We start from the raw sequence: 14,202 nt of genomic DNA, 5'->3' as shown, positions 1-14,202 counted from the left end.
ACCAGATAAGCCTTACTGGAGGAGGCAACATCCCACTCTTGGATGTCCTTTGCCCAGGCTTGAGACCTTCTTTCCACTGGAAAAGGATGAGGAACAGCCAGAGCACCTTGCTCCCTCTGTCAGTCTGTATCTTCTACCTTACCTACTGGCTGTAGGTATGCAATGAGTAAAGAAACTCTCCCTTTTCATTGGAAGAGCTGTGATCCAGTTCACCAACAAATCTGGGCATTGCTCAGCTGCTGAAGAAGCCTGGAGGAATTTGAGTCTTATGCAGTGGCCCAGTTAGTCCTACACATAATCAAGAACTCAGGACAGGACTTTCTCATTTCGTCAACAGTTATGCCCATGGGATAAAGTAATCCAGTGAGGTTACCCAGTCTGTGTTGAGTGAGTAGTTAGATGATAAAAATTCAAAAGCAGTGCCTAAGAGAGCTTTCTAAGCTTCAAGTTAAGCTATACGTGTGAAGCTTTCTCCACTTATGATATCTTAGGAAAAATAAGCAGCATGCAATAGTACCAGTTCTTCTGGTTTTACACACTTCTGGTGGTTCTAAATCCACAGCTCCTGAAGACAGGCTACTGGTTTTCACTAAAGAAGGAAATGTCTTCCCTTTTTCTGAGAAGAAGTTGAAAATGTGACTGAACAACACCCTAAAAGCCTAAGAAAGGAATGGAAAATGAGCTATGTCTGTTTCTTGCTTAGATTTCATATAAATGTGTAGTTTTTTATTGGGTGATATTGATGATATCCAGAATAGAGCCTCATAGTGTCATCAGCCGCTAAAATTAACTGTAGGTCTACAGGTGAGAAAAGCTATGAAAAAAAACAAACAGGGGCAAGACACGCTCCTGCTACAGAAAAGCACCCTCCTTTCTATGTGAAAGGAAGACCTTCTGCAGCCACCCAGCAGGACGCACACCTTGGCAGACCTGATTTGTGCTCTGCCTGGTGCAGCAGGGCCATGTGAGTCATTTTGGCTCCCATTCACACCCAGTATGAATAACAGCAGAGCTTAAACACTACTGATCTGTTTTGACTTTCATTTCAGGAAAATATCGAAAGGTATTTCCTAGGGAAATAGGTGTCTTGTTTGCAGCAGTTACAATACCAGCTATGTGCAGAGCAGTAAATATTCACTTCCGGAGTTTTAAAAAGTTAAAGCTATCCAACCAGAAAAGCAAGCCCCAAAACTGAAAAATCTCAACAAGGGCCTTTAGTCAGGAAGCTCTTTATCGGGAAAATGGCATTTGGCTCTCTTTCAAGAAAAAAGACGGGGATTTTCTAAGCCTCTGACTTGTGCACCTTTGTACAGTTACGTGTGTATACTCGGAAGGAGTGTTCCTGTTTGTCCCTTAAATGCTCTCTTATGTGCTCACACATGCGTGCAAATCTTTTGCTGGTGATCTCAGATGAGCACGCAGGCGGGACAGCAGCTCTGCAGCCAGTTACTGAGCAACAAATCCAACCTGGCCTCACAAACAAGAATTTAGCTGTTGTAAAAGGTGATTCACCAGCACACTGGATCGACTGCTTGCTCTCCCAGCCCGCCTTGCACTGCTATTCATGAAGAAACTTCTGGTCGTCTTGGCTGTGTGTTCAGTGGTCGGTAAGTCCTGGCTTCTCTCCTATCTCTGATGGTGGTTGTTTCTGTTTGGATCTGTATTAGGGGAGGTAGTTTAGTTGTGTTTCCTGAAGGAAGACCTAGAGAATGAGCTGTTATTCAAGACTGTCCAAAAGCTCTCTGCTGTTTTGCTCTCACCTTTTAACATTTTCAAAGAGAAGAAAAGAGTCCTTCAATCTAAAGTGTTTGCCACTGATACAATATAAGCTGAATCCCAGAAGCGCAAAGGATATTTACAGACTTCAGTCCCCTGTGTCTTGTGCAACGAGGCATGTGAACAGAAGAACAGCTCTGATTTTAAAAGAGAAACAAACAAATCATGGAATCATGGAATTGTTGGAGTTGGAGGGGACCCTTGAGGCCATCTGGTCCCTCTCTTCTGCAGCACACTGGGACACCCACAACTCCATCAGTGCTCATCCCCTGACCTGGGATGTCTACAAGCATGGGACACGACCACCTCTCTGGGAAACCTGTGCCAGTGCCTCACTATCTGTAGTGTAAAAAACTTCTTTCTTAGATCTTGAATCTCCTCTCTTTTAGTTGAAAACCACTTCCCCTGTCCTATCACAACAGACCCTGCTAAATATTCTGTCCCCTTTCTTCTTATATCCCCCCCTAAATACTGAAAGGATCTTGTCCAGAGGTCACCTCCATTCTGGTTATAAATTTTCCTATATGCGCAATGTTGCTGCTTCTACCTGCTTAGCACACCACTTTTTTCCAGGGTATGTACCAATTTATAAATGCCATAAGGGGACTGCTCCTTTCCGGCAAGATCAGGCTGAAGCCCAAACTCTTTCAAGGAGTTGGTTGACACTGCAAAGCAAGAGTTAAGAGTAATGTATGTGCTGTGTAACTTTGAGGACTTGCCTATAGTTCGAATTTACAGAGCTTATCAGTTCTGAAGGTTACTGTCCCAGGTAGGTTTTCTGAATCAGCCTTCAGGAAATTCTGCGCTGTGTGTTCCCATGACGGAATGAAACCCAACTTCTCCAGGATGTGTCATGTGTTGCAGGTGGATTGCAGTTCTGGTATGCTCTGTGTGTTTATCAGACACAGCAGACACTGCTGCTTAGCAAAGCCAGAACCCATCGCCCCTGATGGGCCAAGGGCTGCAGAGAGCCCAGAGAGCTGTGTGCTTCACTCTGGCACACCCAGAGCAGAGTCCAGGCCCCAGGTCCTTGGCATGTCACTCTGCACAGGCAGTCTTCATCCCATAAAACAGATTGTGGGAGGTTAATGGCTGTCATACCCACAGTGGTGTGAAACTGATCTCAGCACATTACTTCCCTGAGTCTGGGCAGACAGCAGTGGCATTCCTAGACATGAATCTAGCCTTGAAATCAGGCTGTTCTTCATTTTCCATCCACTCAGCTGCTTTAAAAGAAACCTGATAAGACACTCGTGCATTCTCTTTTTGACTCTTAAGTTTTGAAGCCCTTCTGTATAAATTCCTGGCTTACATTCCTTTGGGATGAGCCAATGATCTGCAAGGCCTATACAGCAGTGTGCCTAAGATCCAAGTTATGCTTCTGTTCAAGCTTCTGCTTTGCAGCCCCCCTTTCGCAAACTGGGAGCGGGATGTCTGCTACTTCTGTTCACCAAAGGGCTGAGCACCCCTGGATTCGTGTTCATCTTAGGGCTGAGGTGCCAGAATATGCATTTTAACACTGGTTTCTTTGTTACTATAGGCATTGCGACTACAGAGAGGTCGTCATGTCTGAAACGTGCGGCATTTTCTTCTACAAACTTTGAGAACATTCTAACTTGGGAAACTGAAGCAGATATCCCTCCTGGCACTGTATTTGATGTCCAGTATAAACAGTATGTGAATTTTGCTTCTTTTTGGGATTTGGTGGGTTTTATGGCCACTTTTCTCAGAGAAGAGGGCCATGAAAGAAAAGTCAATGTTGCTGTTTCTGCTGCTTGTTTTGCTGTTACAGACATGGTTCTGCTTAGACAAGAACTCAGTAAAGGATAGGATTATTTAAACTGGCAGATGGTGCTTAGTTAAGCAATACTTTTACACCTTGACAGCTTTACGCCATAACAGAGTTTTGCCTTCAGCAACTTACTTCTCTCTGCTCTGCTGATTCACACTTTGTAAGTGCCAGTAATAGCAATTGCCTTCCTCTGGTTCAGTCACCAGAGCTACAAGAAATCCAACCTCTACTACATTATAGTTTTGTCGCATTTGGGTAAGTCTGCAAACTCAGCAGCAAATCTGCATGCAGTCGTTGGGTAAAAGAGCCCAGCAGTTGCTGGCTTGCAGGATGCTCCTGTGTGTGTGTGGCTTGAAACAAGCTGTCCTTCCTCAAAGCAACAGCCATGCAGAAGTGCCAATGGGAATGGATTAAGGGCTGTACCCAGGGGGGGTTTGATTGCCATTTAATTCCCAGCCACTTGCTAATTACAATAATGAATTTTAAAACTATTAAGAATTGTCAGAGCAGCCTGTCTGCATTATTCTGAAGGATTGTATTGCATCTACTCTACCAAACAACCTGAAAGATTTTTTGTCCTGTCAAAGGTATGGAGAGAAAGCCTGGCTTAACAAGCAGGAGTGCCAGAGCATCACACAACTCTTCTGCAATCTCACTCATGAAACAGAGAACTTCACAGAGCATTACTACGCCAGGGTGAGGGCTGCTGGCCACCGCTGCTTCTCCAACTGGGTGCGCTCAGAGAGATTTGAACCCAGAAAAGAGAGTATGTACCACTGCTGGGGATTCATCCTAAGTCTCGCTGATGTTTAGGATCATGTCTCCTCCATTTTCAGTACTGCAAGATTCTGTGCTTGCTAGGGAGGGAGTGAAAGCTTTCCAGGGCTAAAGAGGTGTTCAAAGCCAGGTAGGATAGGGCCCTGGGATGCCCTATCTTCGTGGGGCCAACCAGCCCATGGCAGGGAGTTGGAAGGGGATAGTCTTTAAAGTCCCCTCCAACTTCAGCCATTCTGTGATTCTATGATTCTAAGAAGATTTGCTGGACAAAGCAGCAAACAAGCACATGGGCAGGGCCACCCCTGAGGTCTGGCATCCAGCTGCAATTACAGGGGAATGTCATCTTGTCTTTGGAGGAAGAGCTGCTCTTAAGGTTGAAGAGTGGCAGGGGAGCTTGGTGAGAGAGATGATGGGCACTCTGAGCCCAGACAGTAATACGGGCATCAAAGCCACGAAACATTAAGTCCAGCAAACAAGCAGCCAGTCCAATGGATGCTCCGGGTTCCCAACACCCAAGCGGGCTGTACCAAACACACCACAAAGCCTCTGGAAATTCTCTGGCTGACTCTGTCTAAAATTTTTCCAATGTATGTGTCAAGAATAATTCAAGGATTCAGTAACAGTCAATGGAAGTGAAGAACCTTCACATCTTTGCACAAATCAAGCCATGAAAGAGAGCCATATCACTGCTCTGATCATTAAACATTCTCTTTCCATTGCAGCATAAGCCTTAACAATCCCAGTGAGGTGATCCTCCTGCCCAGAGCCATTCTTTTGACTTCCTTAAGCTATACATCCTTGAAGGAGTAATGAATGCTGCTTTTAAACATCATGTTATAGATTGAGTTACACCTGTGTTTAAATGTTCAGTATTGCCCACACTTTTCACTGCAGATGAGAGTAGATGCACAAGAGCTGAACGGCCCTAAAGACAAAATCTGAAGTAGGAACAGGGATTTAGGCAACAGTGCCCTGTGATGTGATCTGACACTCATCACATGCATGTGAAGGAAAGGGAACCAGCATACAGTGAGAACTTGGTCCCAAGGAAAAGCCTTGGGAAGGAATTTACAGAGACACATGTTGGCTGTAGGCAGCAGAATCCTGAGGGAAGACAGTATCTCTCGTCTCCTGATTTTTCCTATGTCCAACAAAACACAGATCAGAAACTGTTTTGTATGTAAGCAGACATCATCACTTACAGACTGGGGTGCATGTATAAGATAGGTTTAAAACCTGATAACCTATCAGCTATAATCTAAACAGCTGATGCTTTCTGTTCTGTATTTTCTAGCTATTATTGGAGCACCAGAAGTGGAGTGTATTCCTCATGTACGGTCCATAAAGTTTCTTATACACCCCCCTTATACGCCTCTGAGAGGTGAGGATGGCCACCAGCTAACCATAGAGGACATTTACAGCAAATTCAGTGCTGTTGATTATCACTTAACAATATTCAACCAGAGGACGCATCAAAAGGTAATGGACAACCTCATGGCATGAGACACTGACTTTTGTAGATCAGATTTTGCATCAGGTGGAGAAGGGCATCGAAACTGATACACGATGGATGCAATTTCTGGTATACTCATTTTTCCACAGGGGGAACTCTAAGCCTTTGACATTCAGCAGACAAGCAGAACTTTAAGCATTTCTCTGATAATTTGGAAATGAAGCCAGAGTTCAACAGTCTAACTAGCCAAAAGTGAACATGACAGAGATTTGAAAAGCAAGGGATGTAGTTCTAATCTCAGTGAATTGAAATGCAAAAACTGAATACAGTAATAGTGAAAAGAAATTGTGTTTAAAGCTATACAGAATTATCGTTTCCTGTAGCACCTTATTAGTGAATAAAATATGCTGTATTTTGCAGTCTGAGTTCAGGAAATTGTATGTATGTAATCTTTCTGACATACAGAATTTGCTTTTGTTTTAAATAGTGGATAAAGAATGAACATAACAAAGAATTTGAAGTCTCCAATCTGGACCCAGACACAGAGTATAATGGAACAGTGCATCTATATCTCCTTGAGAGAAGCAGCAAATCTCAAGTATTTCGGGTTAAAACACTGCCAGGTAAGGCTGTTAACTCTGCTCAACTAAAAGTCTTTCTGGGACACCAGGTACACAAAAGAGACCAATTCTCAGCTGATATAAAATAACACAGCCTTTACAGAGGTGTTGAAGCAATGCTAGTTTAAAATTCTTGTCCAGTGAAGTCTATAATCATTTGGATGATCCCTTGCAACCGTTCTGACACTACATTTTCTCCTTGTTCTCTCCTTCACTGACCAGATAACACATGGCTCTTCTACTGTTTTGTGGCCCTTGGATTCTGTGCTGGGCTGGCGTTTGCTACTATTGGTTATGTGATCTATAAGTATGTCAAACAACACAGTGCACAGCCCATGTCTTTGGTGAGTGTTGTTAAGTCAATACTGCAGATCTTTGAAATGCTCAGGACTTTGTATATTGCTAGCTGGGGAGGATGCATGAGCAGGTGAGGGCATCGTGTAGGTCATGGTGTCCAACCTTTTGGCTTGCCTGGGCTGCGCTGAGTAAACAGGAATTGTCTCACACATACAAAAACCTACATTAGCAGAGGTACCCCACTGTTGCTGCTGCCACTGCTAAAATGCAGCAGATACTGCCTCTCTGTGCTAAATCCTCTGTTGGGTCTCCTTAAATGCTCACAAGTGCCAATGAATGTCAGTGAGCATAGTTTTCCTCCACATGGAAGAATTCAATTCTACCATTTGCTTCATTTGCAAGTCAGTGTTGGATGCCATTCTATCAGACTGTCCCTATGCTGTTGTCAGTCTCAGGGCAACAAAATGGAATGGCATATTGGTGGGAAGGTTCAACCTCTGCCAACCACTGCCATACCACCAGCATCTGCCTCTGACATTGGGGGGCTGACATCATAAACCAGGAGGCATTACTTTAAGAGCAGCCCTCATTAAATATAAAATTATGTATGTAAGTAATACAATTGAACTTTTAATATTTGCATTAAAACATTAAAAGAGAGCAACAAAACCATAAAACCAGTGGGAAATGTGACTTCTTTGTTGAGAAACTGACACGTCAGTCCCTGGTTTGATGGCAATGACTGCAGTTCTCATGGTGTTCATCAGAGATTTTGGATGAAATTTTACTCCTCCTGCACTTCATCCTTGACAGCAATGGTTCACAAATGTGCTTACTGCCAAAAGGCAATTATATGAATAGAGCATGATGGTGAAGTGAGGGGTATTTCTGTCTAGTAAAAGAGGGATTATGAAAGTCTGGCAAAAAGACATGATCAGATTTTTGAGCAGCATGTCTGATTGCAACTGTATACGTTCCATTTGGAAATACTCAGTTCATGTGTTTAAGTCAAATGAAAATGAAGTTGCAAGTATAAACTGATACTTTTTTTTGCCATCTTGAAACCTACCCTCAAGTTTTTGTATCACAATGAAAAGCACATCTACATATTTTCTGCTGCTTGCAGGGCTGCATTTAGCCAATTATCAGAATGCATACAGTGATTTGCCATCATGTGAGTCAACCCTGCAATGCGCTTTCCCCACGCTCTGGATTCAGCCTAGACAGTGCTCATCACACATCATTCCTTGCATCAGCATGGCAAATGCCTGGTGGTGGTTGCTGGCTCTTATTGGTGTTTCTCCAAAGAAAATTTCATAGATTCATAGAACTGTTTGAGTTGGATTTGTTTGAGTTGGAAGGTTCCCATTTGGTCTAAATCTTCTGTGATGAACGGGGAATTTCTAAGACCCTTAAGCAGATCTTCAAAGTCACAGAGTTCTTGTTGATAACTCTTGTTTGTCTCCTTGTATAGGACTTCAGAGGGGTCTCGTCATTCCAGCCTCTAACTCTGACAGTGGAACACATTATAAAGCCTATAAATTTATCCAAACCTTCACTTCTCATCCCCGAAGTGCAGTTCCCACTGGTAGGCCGATGTTTGGACAAATCACTGGAGCCACCACAACCATTCCATCCATCACTGTGTACCTACCAGCAGCAAGCCAACCTGTCGGTGTTCCAGGACGCCCATCTGCTGTGCCCAGTGAGCACAGCTCCTACTGGATATGCTCCTCAAACCTCTGAGCAAAGCACTGCCAACCTCCCCATGACCTACGGTGTTTGTGTCGATAGCACAGACCATAGCAACAAGAATAACTTCTGTCTGAACCAGTTGCTAAAAGAAGTTTTGTCAGATAGCTCTGCTGGTGGGAAGCTTGTCAGTCATACGCTAGGTGAAAGCTGCAGCCATTGGAATTACAAAGAGCAACGGCCAAATGTGGCATTGTGGGATAGCAATGCCATGAGAAACTCAGCTCTTGTACATAGGAGCCCTCAGCAAATCCAGCAACTGCTGTTGCAGACTGATGGGGTTGAAAGTGAAGAGCATCTGCCACAGCTGCTGCTGCCTTCAGTGGAGCAAGGAGGATGCTATAGACAACAGACAGCAGAACTGCCACTGTTACTGTCTTCAGTGACAGTTAACACAGACTGTGTTCCAGAGGATGAATCTCTGTCACAGCCATCAGCAGCCCACCTCCCCTCAGTCAGCACTGGTAATAACTTTCCTGGAGACAACACAGAGTGGTGGGTGTCACCAGATTCAGCGTCACATTCTGAAAATAAAATGCAGTTTCGGCAAATTTGGGAAGCAGAGAAGCTGCCAGCTGCACAGGAGTTAAACTGCATGAAACTGGACCGTGTCATGACCCAGGACACTATCTCGGAGCACAGTAGTGGCATTTCTCTCACTACACTGTTCAAAGACCTGAACTTAAAAGTACTGTGGGATGAAGCAGATGAAAACACAGAATTTTATTAAGGAGATTTAATGATATTAAAATCCAGGTTTTGTGTGTTTGTATGAAATAGAAGTGTGTCCTGCAAACAGCACACGCAAATAAATGTAGATAGTCTTGTCTTATATGTAACACAGCACTGACAGTTTCCACTATGGTTCCCTCATAGACATAAATACCTTACTAATGTAATTACTTCCTACTATACTATCATACTGTATCTTTTCACTTAATTAGTACATCTTTAGTCTGTGGGTATTCCTCAGATTGCTTATGAATTGGACTACTCTAAAGCTGAGTTAAGATTCAAGTTCTACTTCCAGATCCAGTTTCCTGAAAATTTAGCTGAGCTCACGGCAGAAACTACATCTGCTCTTTACCAGCACAAAACCTCCAGGTCCAAAACAAACCCGCCCTCTGAAGAAATTAAAATGCAGACATATGCAAAGCTGAAAGAATTAAATATAACATACTATAGTGGAAGAAAGAAACAGAAATTGGTGTTCTACTCTCATGTATATGATTCTTGCAAAACAATTGGCTGCTTCGCCTTCAAAGCAGTCATTGAAACTGGGGCAACAGCTCCTCATGTAGCAGTTCCAAGAAACAGAAAGTGCTCTGCCCTGCTATGTTCTTCACTGCTTCTAGAAAGATAAAGCCTTTTTCATCTCTACAGCAGAATTATGCAGTCTTGTCCAAGTTCTAGTGCATACTTTTCAGCTGTTAATTTCTTTCTGATGAAATAGTTACATTCTCTTCTTTCCTTGAGAGCTCCAGGCATAAGGCAGCGAGGCTCACACTCCACATAGGTAGGAACACTGGGATTTGCACTATTCTGGGCTCAGCCCCGTGAACCCTGAATGAATTCTGAGTGCATGACAGCCAGTGACCTCCAGAGGAGAACAGGTTGCTGCTGAGCTGCCTCCTCAATCCTTTACTACCAATGAAGAAAGCACTCCATTGGAATGATGGAGAGGAATTTACAACTGCAGAGCTCTCCTTTGCTCCTGTGACCACATCGTGTCCAGGGCTGAAATGAACCCAAACCAATTTAAAAAGAGAGCCAAGCTCCTTTACTGCTGCATCTTTGCCAAAAGCAAAATGGTATTTATTTGAGGAATGGAGGCAGTAATCATTTTTCATTAAGAGGAGAGTGTAGTTCAGTCCGTTGGTTTCCACTGATGTAGTGAAAAGTGCAACTGTCTGATGACCTCAGGTTTACAGGAGAACTGAAACCAGAAATAAGCAATTTAGAATGGGATGAGGAAGTAGTCACCTGAAAAGTACCGCTAGGGAAAGGCTGACCAGAAGCAAAAATCAGGTGATCTCAGAGAAGCTGAGACTAAATGTTAAATTCCACTTTTTTTGTGTGCAATTTCGCAGATAATCCGTAGCTGTATGGAGAGCTTGTGATGATTCAGTCCAGGATTGAAAGAGTAATCTTAGAAATGCCAGACCTTATAGACAAAGATTCAGACTCTGGCTCCAGCATTAGTAACAACCAAAGCATTATGGCCATGTCATATGAGATCAAAAGGTTGTCAGAGGCCCCAGGGTGCTCCTAACCCCCCTGGGGGAGCTGCATTTCAAACCAGTGATGCCCGTTCCTTTATACAGAGTTGCCACAGGTGACATATCTTGTGTCAACAACATTCCCAAGGATGCTACTCAGGGAATCATCAAATGCCACAGTGCCAATATTTTGGCTCATGTTGTGGAACACAGTTTTCTGTTCAGAGTCAATATGGGCAGCACAGTGGGAAAGGGAAGAGAAGGGAAGGGAAGGGAATTGGGTGGGCTTTAAGGTCCTCTCTGACCTCAGCCATTCTATGATTCTATATGCTGACCTTATTGCCTTCCACTTAATGGCTTTCGTAATAATATCGATAGCCTTGTTTGCTTCAAAATGCATCACAGCCAACAGCTCTGCTAGGATCTAATTATCTCATTCCCATTCCATGTAAGAACACTTTTAGATAAACAGCATGGTTTCAATGCTGTTTCAAAGGTCATGTCATGCAAGCCATCTGTACCAAACAAGAGTCTGTTCTTTGTTTCTCTTGACTTTCCCAGACAACAGCATTGATAGCTCTAGATAATGAAAAGCAGCACTGCCTCGCAACACAGACCGTGCTTATTCCCAGGCAGATGTCATGACGGTGACAAGTGAGCAGTTCCAGTTGTCCCGAGGATGGCAGCGCAGCAGGTGGCAGCTGTAACCCTAGAGCAGAGCATTGCTCTTTGTCTTCTCAGCTAAATCGGGGAGCTGTCACTGAGCTGCTCCCCATGCCAGCAGCCGTGCTCCAAGCAACCCGGGGAGCTTTGTGTATCACTGGAGTGAGGCTCACATTCTCCATGTCAGTTGTTTTGGCACTGGAAGGCAAACTAGCTGAAGACACTCGAAATCACAGAATACTTTTTTGATGCATTCCTTGAGGAAAATCATACTGAAGGAACAAAGAGAGAGCTCCAAATTCTGGAGATGGGACGAGACAGAGTTGAGGGGCAGCTCTGAAAGCATTAAGACCAGGTTAGAACAGACTTTATGGCTTCCCTCTGGCATCACTGTGGCCTAAATATCACTGTTTGTGATGGGGAAGAATGATGCAGCAGAGCTGCAAGACAGAACTTGCACAGCAGCCAGACAGTAGTCTTACTCTCACAGGTTCAGAGGACTTAAATCATGGAATGGCTTAGGTTGGAGGGAACCTTCAAGATCATCTCGTTTCAACCCCCAGCCATGGGCTAGTTGCCCATGTAGTGCATGTGAATCTTTTTTCCTTTTCAGAATGAGAGTTTTTATTTTGAGAATGAGCATTTCATTTTCCCCACTGACGACACTGACTCCCAGAATCAAGCCTTCATTTACTTGTTATGAGCAACACATAATAGTCATAGCCAGCTGAAACGTAAGAACTGGTGTTGACCCTGATCTAATAATACATTTACATGATTTGGCTGGGGTTGCCATTCACTAAAGGGATGTCAAAATGTCAAAATAAATGATTTCAGTGCATTATGAAGCAAAGGCATTGTCAAACCAAGAGAAATTCCCAGAATAGGTTAAAGCATTCATAATTAATTTTTGTTCCTCTGTGAGCCTCTCTCCTAAAGAAGCAGAGGATAATACAATGTTCAGATACCCAAATTTTGGAGGCAACTCTCATTCCTTGCATCACTTGGCAATAATTTGCTTGATCTAAAAATCAGTTTGCAATTAGTTGTCATTGCAGTAAACAGCTCAGGCAGCCCTGCATGGGTCTCCCCATTGTCACAGCGATGGCATGGCAGGATGCTATATTTAAGACTTGAGGATGGGCACTCCAACATGGGGAACATTCTTTTGGGGAGAGTCATTCTTAGTGTCAACGGGGAATAGGAAACGTTCCTTTGTCCTTTCTCTTTCGTGAAGACAGGCACTCTCACTGTAGTCTTCATAGGGTAAGTTGATTTATCTGCAAATAAACTCCGGTTTACAGCAGGGTTTTAAATGATTTTATAGCAGCATCTTTGTATGATCCTGTTATTTGCATCGCACCTCAGAGATGGGTTGTGCTTCGTGATTGATCTGCTTTGAAGTGCTGTTGCTGTTTTTCCAGGATTGTTCTTAGGCAACTAGTTTTAATTCATATTTGCTCACATAAATCTATTCTGCTTTATTGATTTGTTAAGAAAAATGCACATATTTCGATTGAAAAATGTATATTTTAACAGCTCAGAACTCTACTGCTTTGATACAAACACCAGATTATAGAGCATTGGATAATTCCCAGGAAAAAACAGAAAACAGTATATATTAAAAATATCCTCGGAACAGTGACTGTTTGTGTATGTGGAAGCAAAGATTTGATGCCCTGCAGTCATTTTGCAGCTGAAATAGTCCTGAAGACAATTCAGAAATAGTCCTGAAGAGAGTCATATTCTGGGAAATAAAAAGATATTTCTTTCTATAAATATCTGTTTTATTTTCCCTTATTTTGTTCTTGCCAGTGCTTCTTTGTTTCAGCCAAAGTCAACATCCACTGAGGAAATCTGTATTTTGATCTGCATTTGGGGTATTTTGCTCTAACGAGAACAGTGCTTTGCCATGCAGCTGTGCTTCTCCATGGGCTGGTCTTGCACTAGTTGTTTACTTTGACAGAAAATCAGAATGCTTGTCAGAGATGTGGGGCAGTCATGTTTATTATGTAGTATTAAAAAGAGGTAAAGCAAAAATGCAGTGAAGAATCTGTCAAGAGAAAATTCCAAGAACAGCGTATAAGACAGGAGCAGATTGCCAAGTGTATTCGGTATCATTCAGCACCATTGCATCTCCAAAGAGGCAAAGCAGGAAGAAATGGGTGTTGAACATTCAGAGTGGTAGCTGAGCCTTGTGCTTTTCCCATGCAGGCAGGCTTACAGGAAAAGTTAGAGCTCAGAAAAGAAGAATTCCATTGCTTCAGGTGGCAGAAAAATCAAAGAAATAACAATAACCGACATTTACTTACTCCTGTATATTTCTGAATCAAACCCCGACTCCTTTCCGTAATATTCTACAAGACAAGAAGGAAATGCTTTTAGGAAATCTCATTCCAGTGTTTATCTTCCCCTCAAATATGTACAGTGACACTCCGCAAACTGCTCTTGTCTCTCAAAGCCACTCTTAGTGTGACCTTCAAAGTGTCATCATGCAGTAAAACATCAATTTGCTTAATGACACAAAGCTCATTCCTCATCTAGAGGACAGCGAGTCTCCCACAGAATTCCTCTTTCAGCAGCTGTGGTTCTTTGGAGGCATTGCCCGCACCACCCAATGTTGCCCCAAGAGCTGTTGGTATCACAGCACAAAATGAGATGCTTTGGAGCTGGAGTCTAAGAATCAGTGCACTGAAACAGGATGAAAGCAAGATGCTCTCTTACCTCTAAGCCCCAAGAAATGCCCATAAAATAAGATAGTTTTTTCATTTTGGCAATATCAAAGCTCACTCATAAGCACAAGACAAGTATTGCCTGTAAACAGCTGAAACGGAAAGAAATGGAAAAGATGAG

General features: G+C 43.1%; 1 protein-coding gene across 1 annotated transcript; it reads left to right on the top strand.

Moving 5' to 3' along the window:
• Nucleotides 1-3,282: 3,282 nt before the first annotated feature.
• On the top strand, nt 3,283-9,197 carry IL22RA1 (interleukin 22 receptor subunit alpha 1). Its single transcript, XM_031595139.2, has 6 exons — nt 3,283-3,449; nt 4,156-4,334; nt 5,640-5,824; nt 6,286-6,421; nt 6,641-6,762; nt 8,190-9,197. The coding sequence occupies exons 1-6, from the start codon at nt 3,283-3,285 to the stop codon at nt 9,195-9,197; spliced, it is 1,797 nt and encodes a 598-aa protein (XP_031450999.2).
• The last annotated feature ends 5,005 nt before the right edge of the window (nt 9,198-14,202 follow it).

This window comes from Phasianus colchicus, chromosome 24, assembly GCF_987193195.1.
Source record: "Phasianus colchicus chromosome 24, bPhaCol1.hap1.1, whole genome shotgun sequence".
Lineage (NCBI taxonomy): Eukaryota > Metazoa > Chordata > Aves > Galliformes > Phasianidae > Phasianus > Phasianus colchicus.
Note: the sequence above shows the minus strand (reverse complement) of the source record. Positions and strands in the feature narration are given on the sequence as shown.

Coding starts and splice junctions, on each gene's coding strand:
- IL22RA1 (XM_031595139.2), top strand. CDS start 3,283: ATGCATTTTAACACTGGTTTCTTTGTTACTATAGGCATTGCGACTACA. Junction 4,335..5,639: donor ATTTGAACCCAGAAAAGAGA/GTATGTACCACT, acceptor TGTATTTTCTAG/CTATTATTGGAGCACCAGAA. Junction 5,825..6,285: donor ACCAGAGGACGCATCAAAAG/GTAATGGACAAC, acceptor TGTTTTAAATAG/TGGATAAAGAATGAACATAA.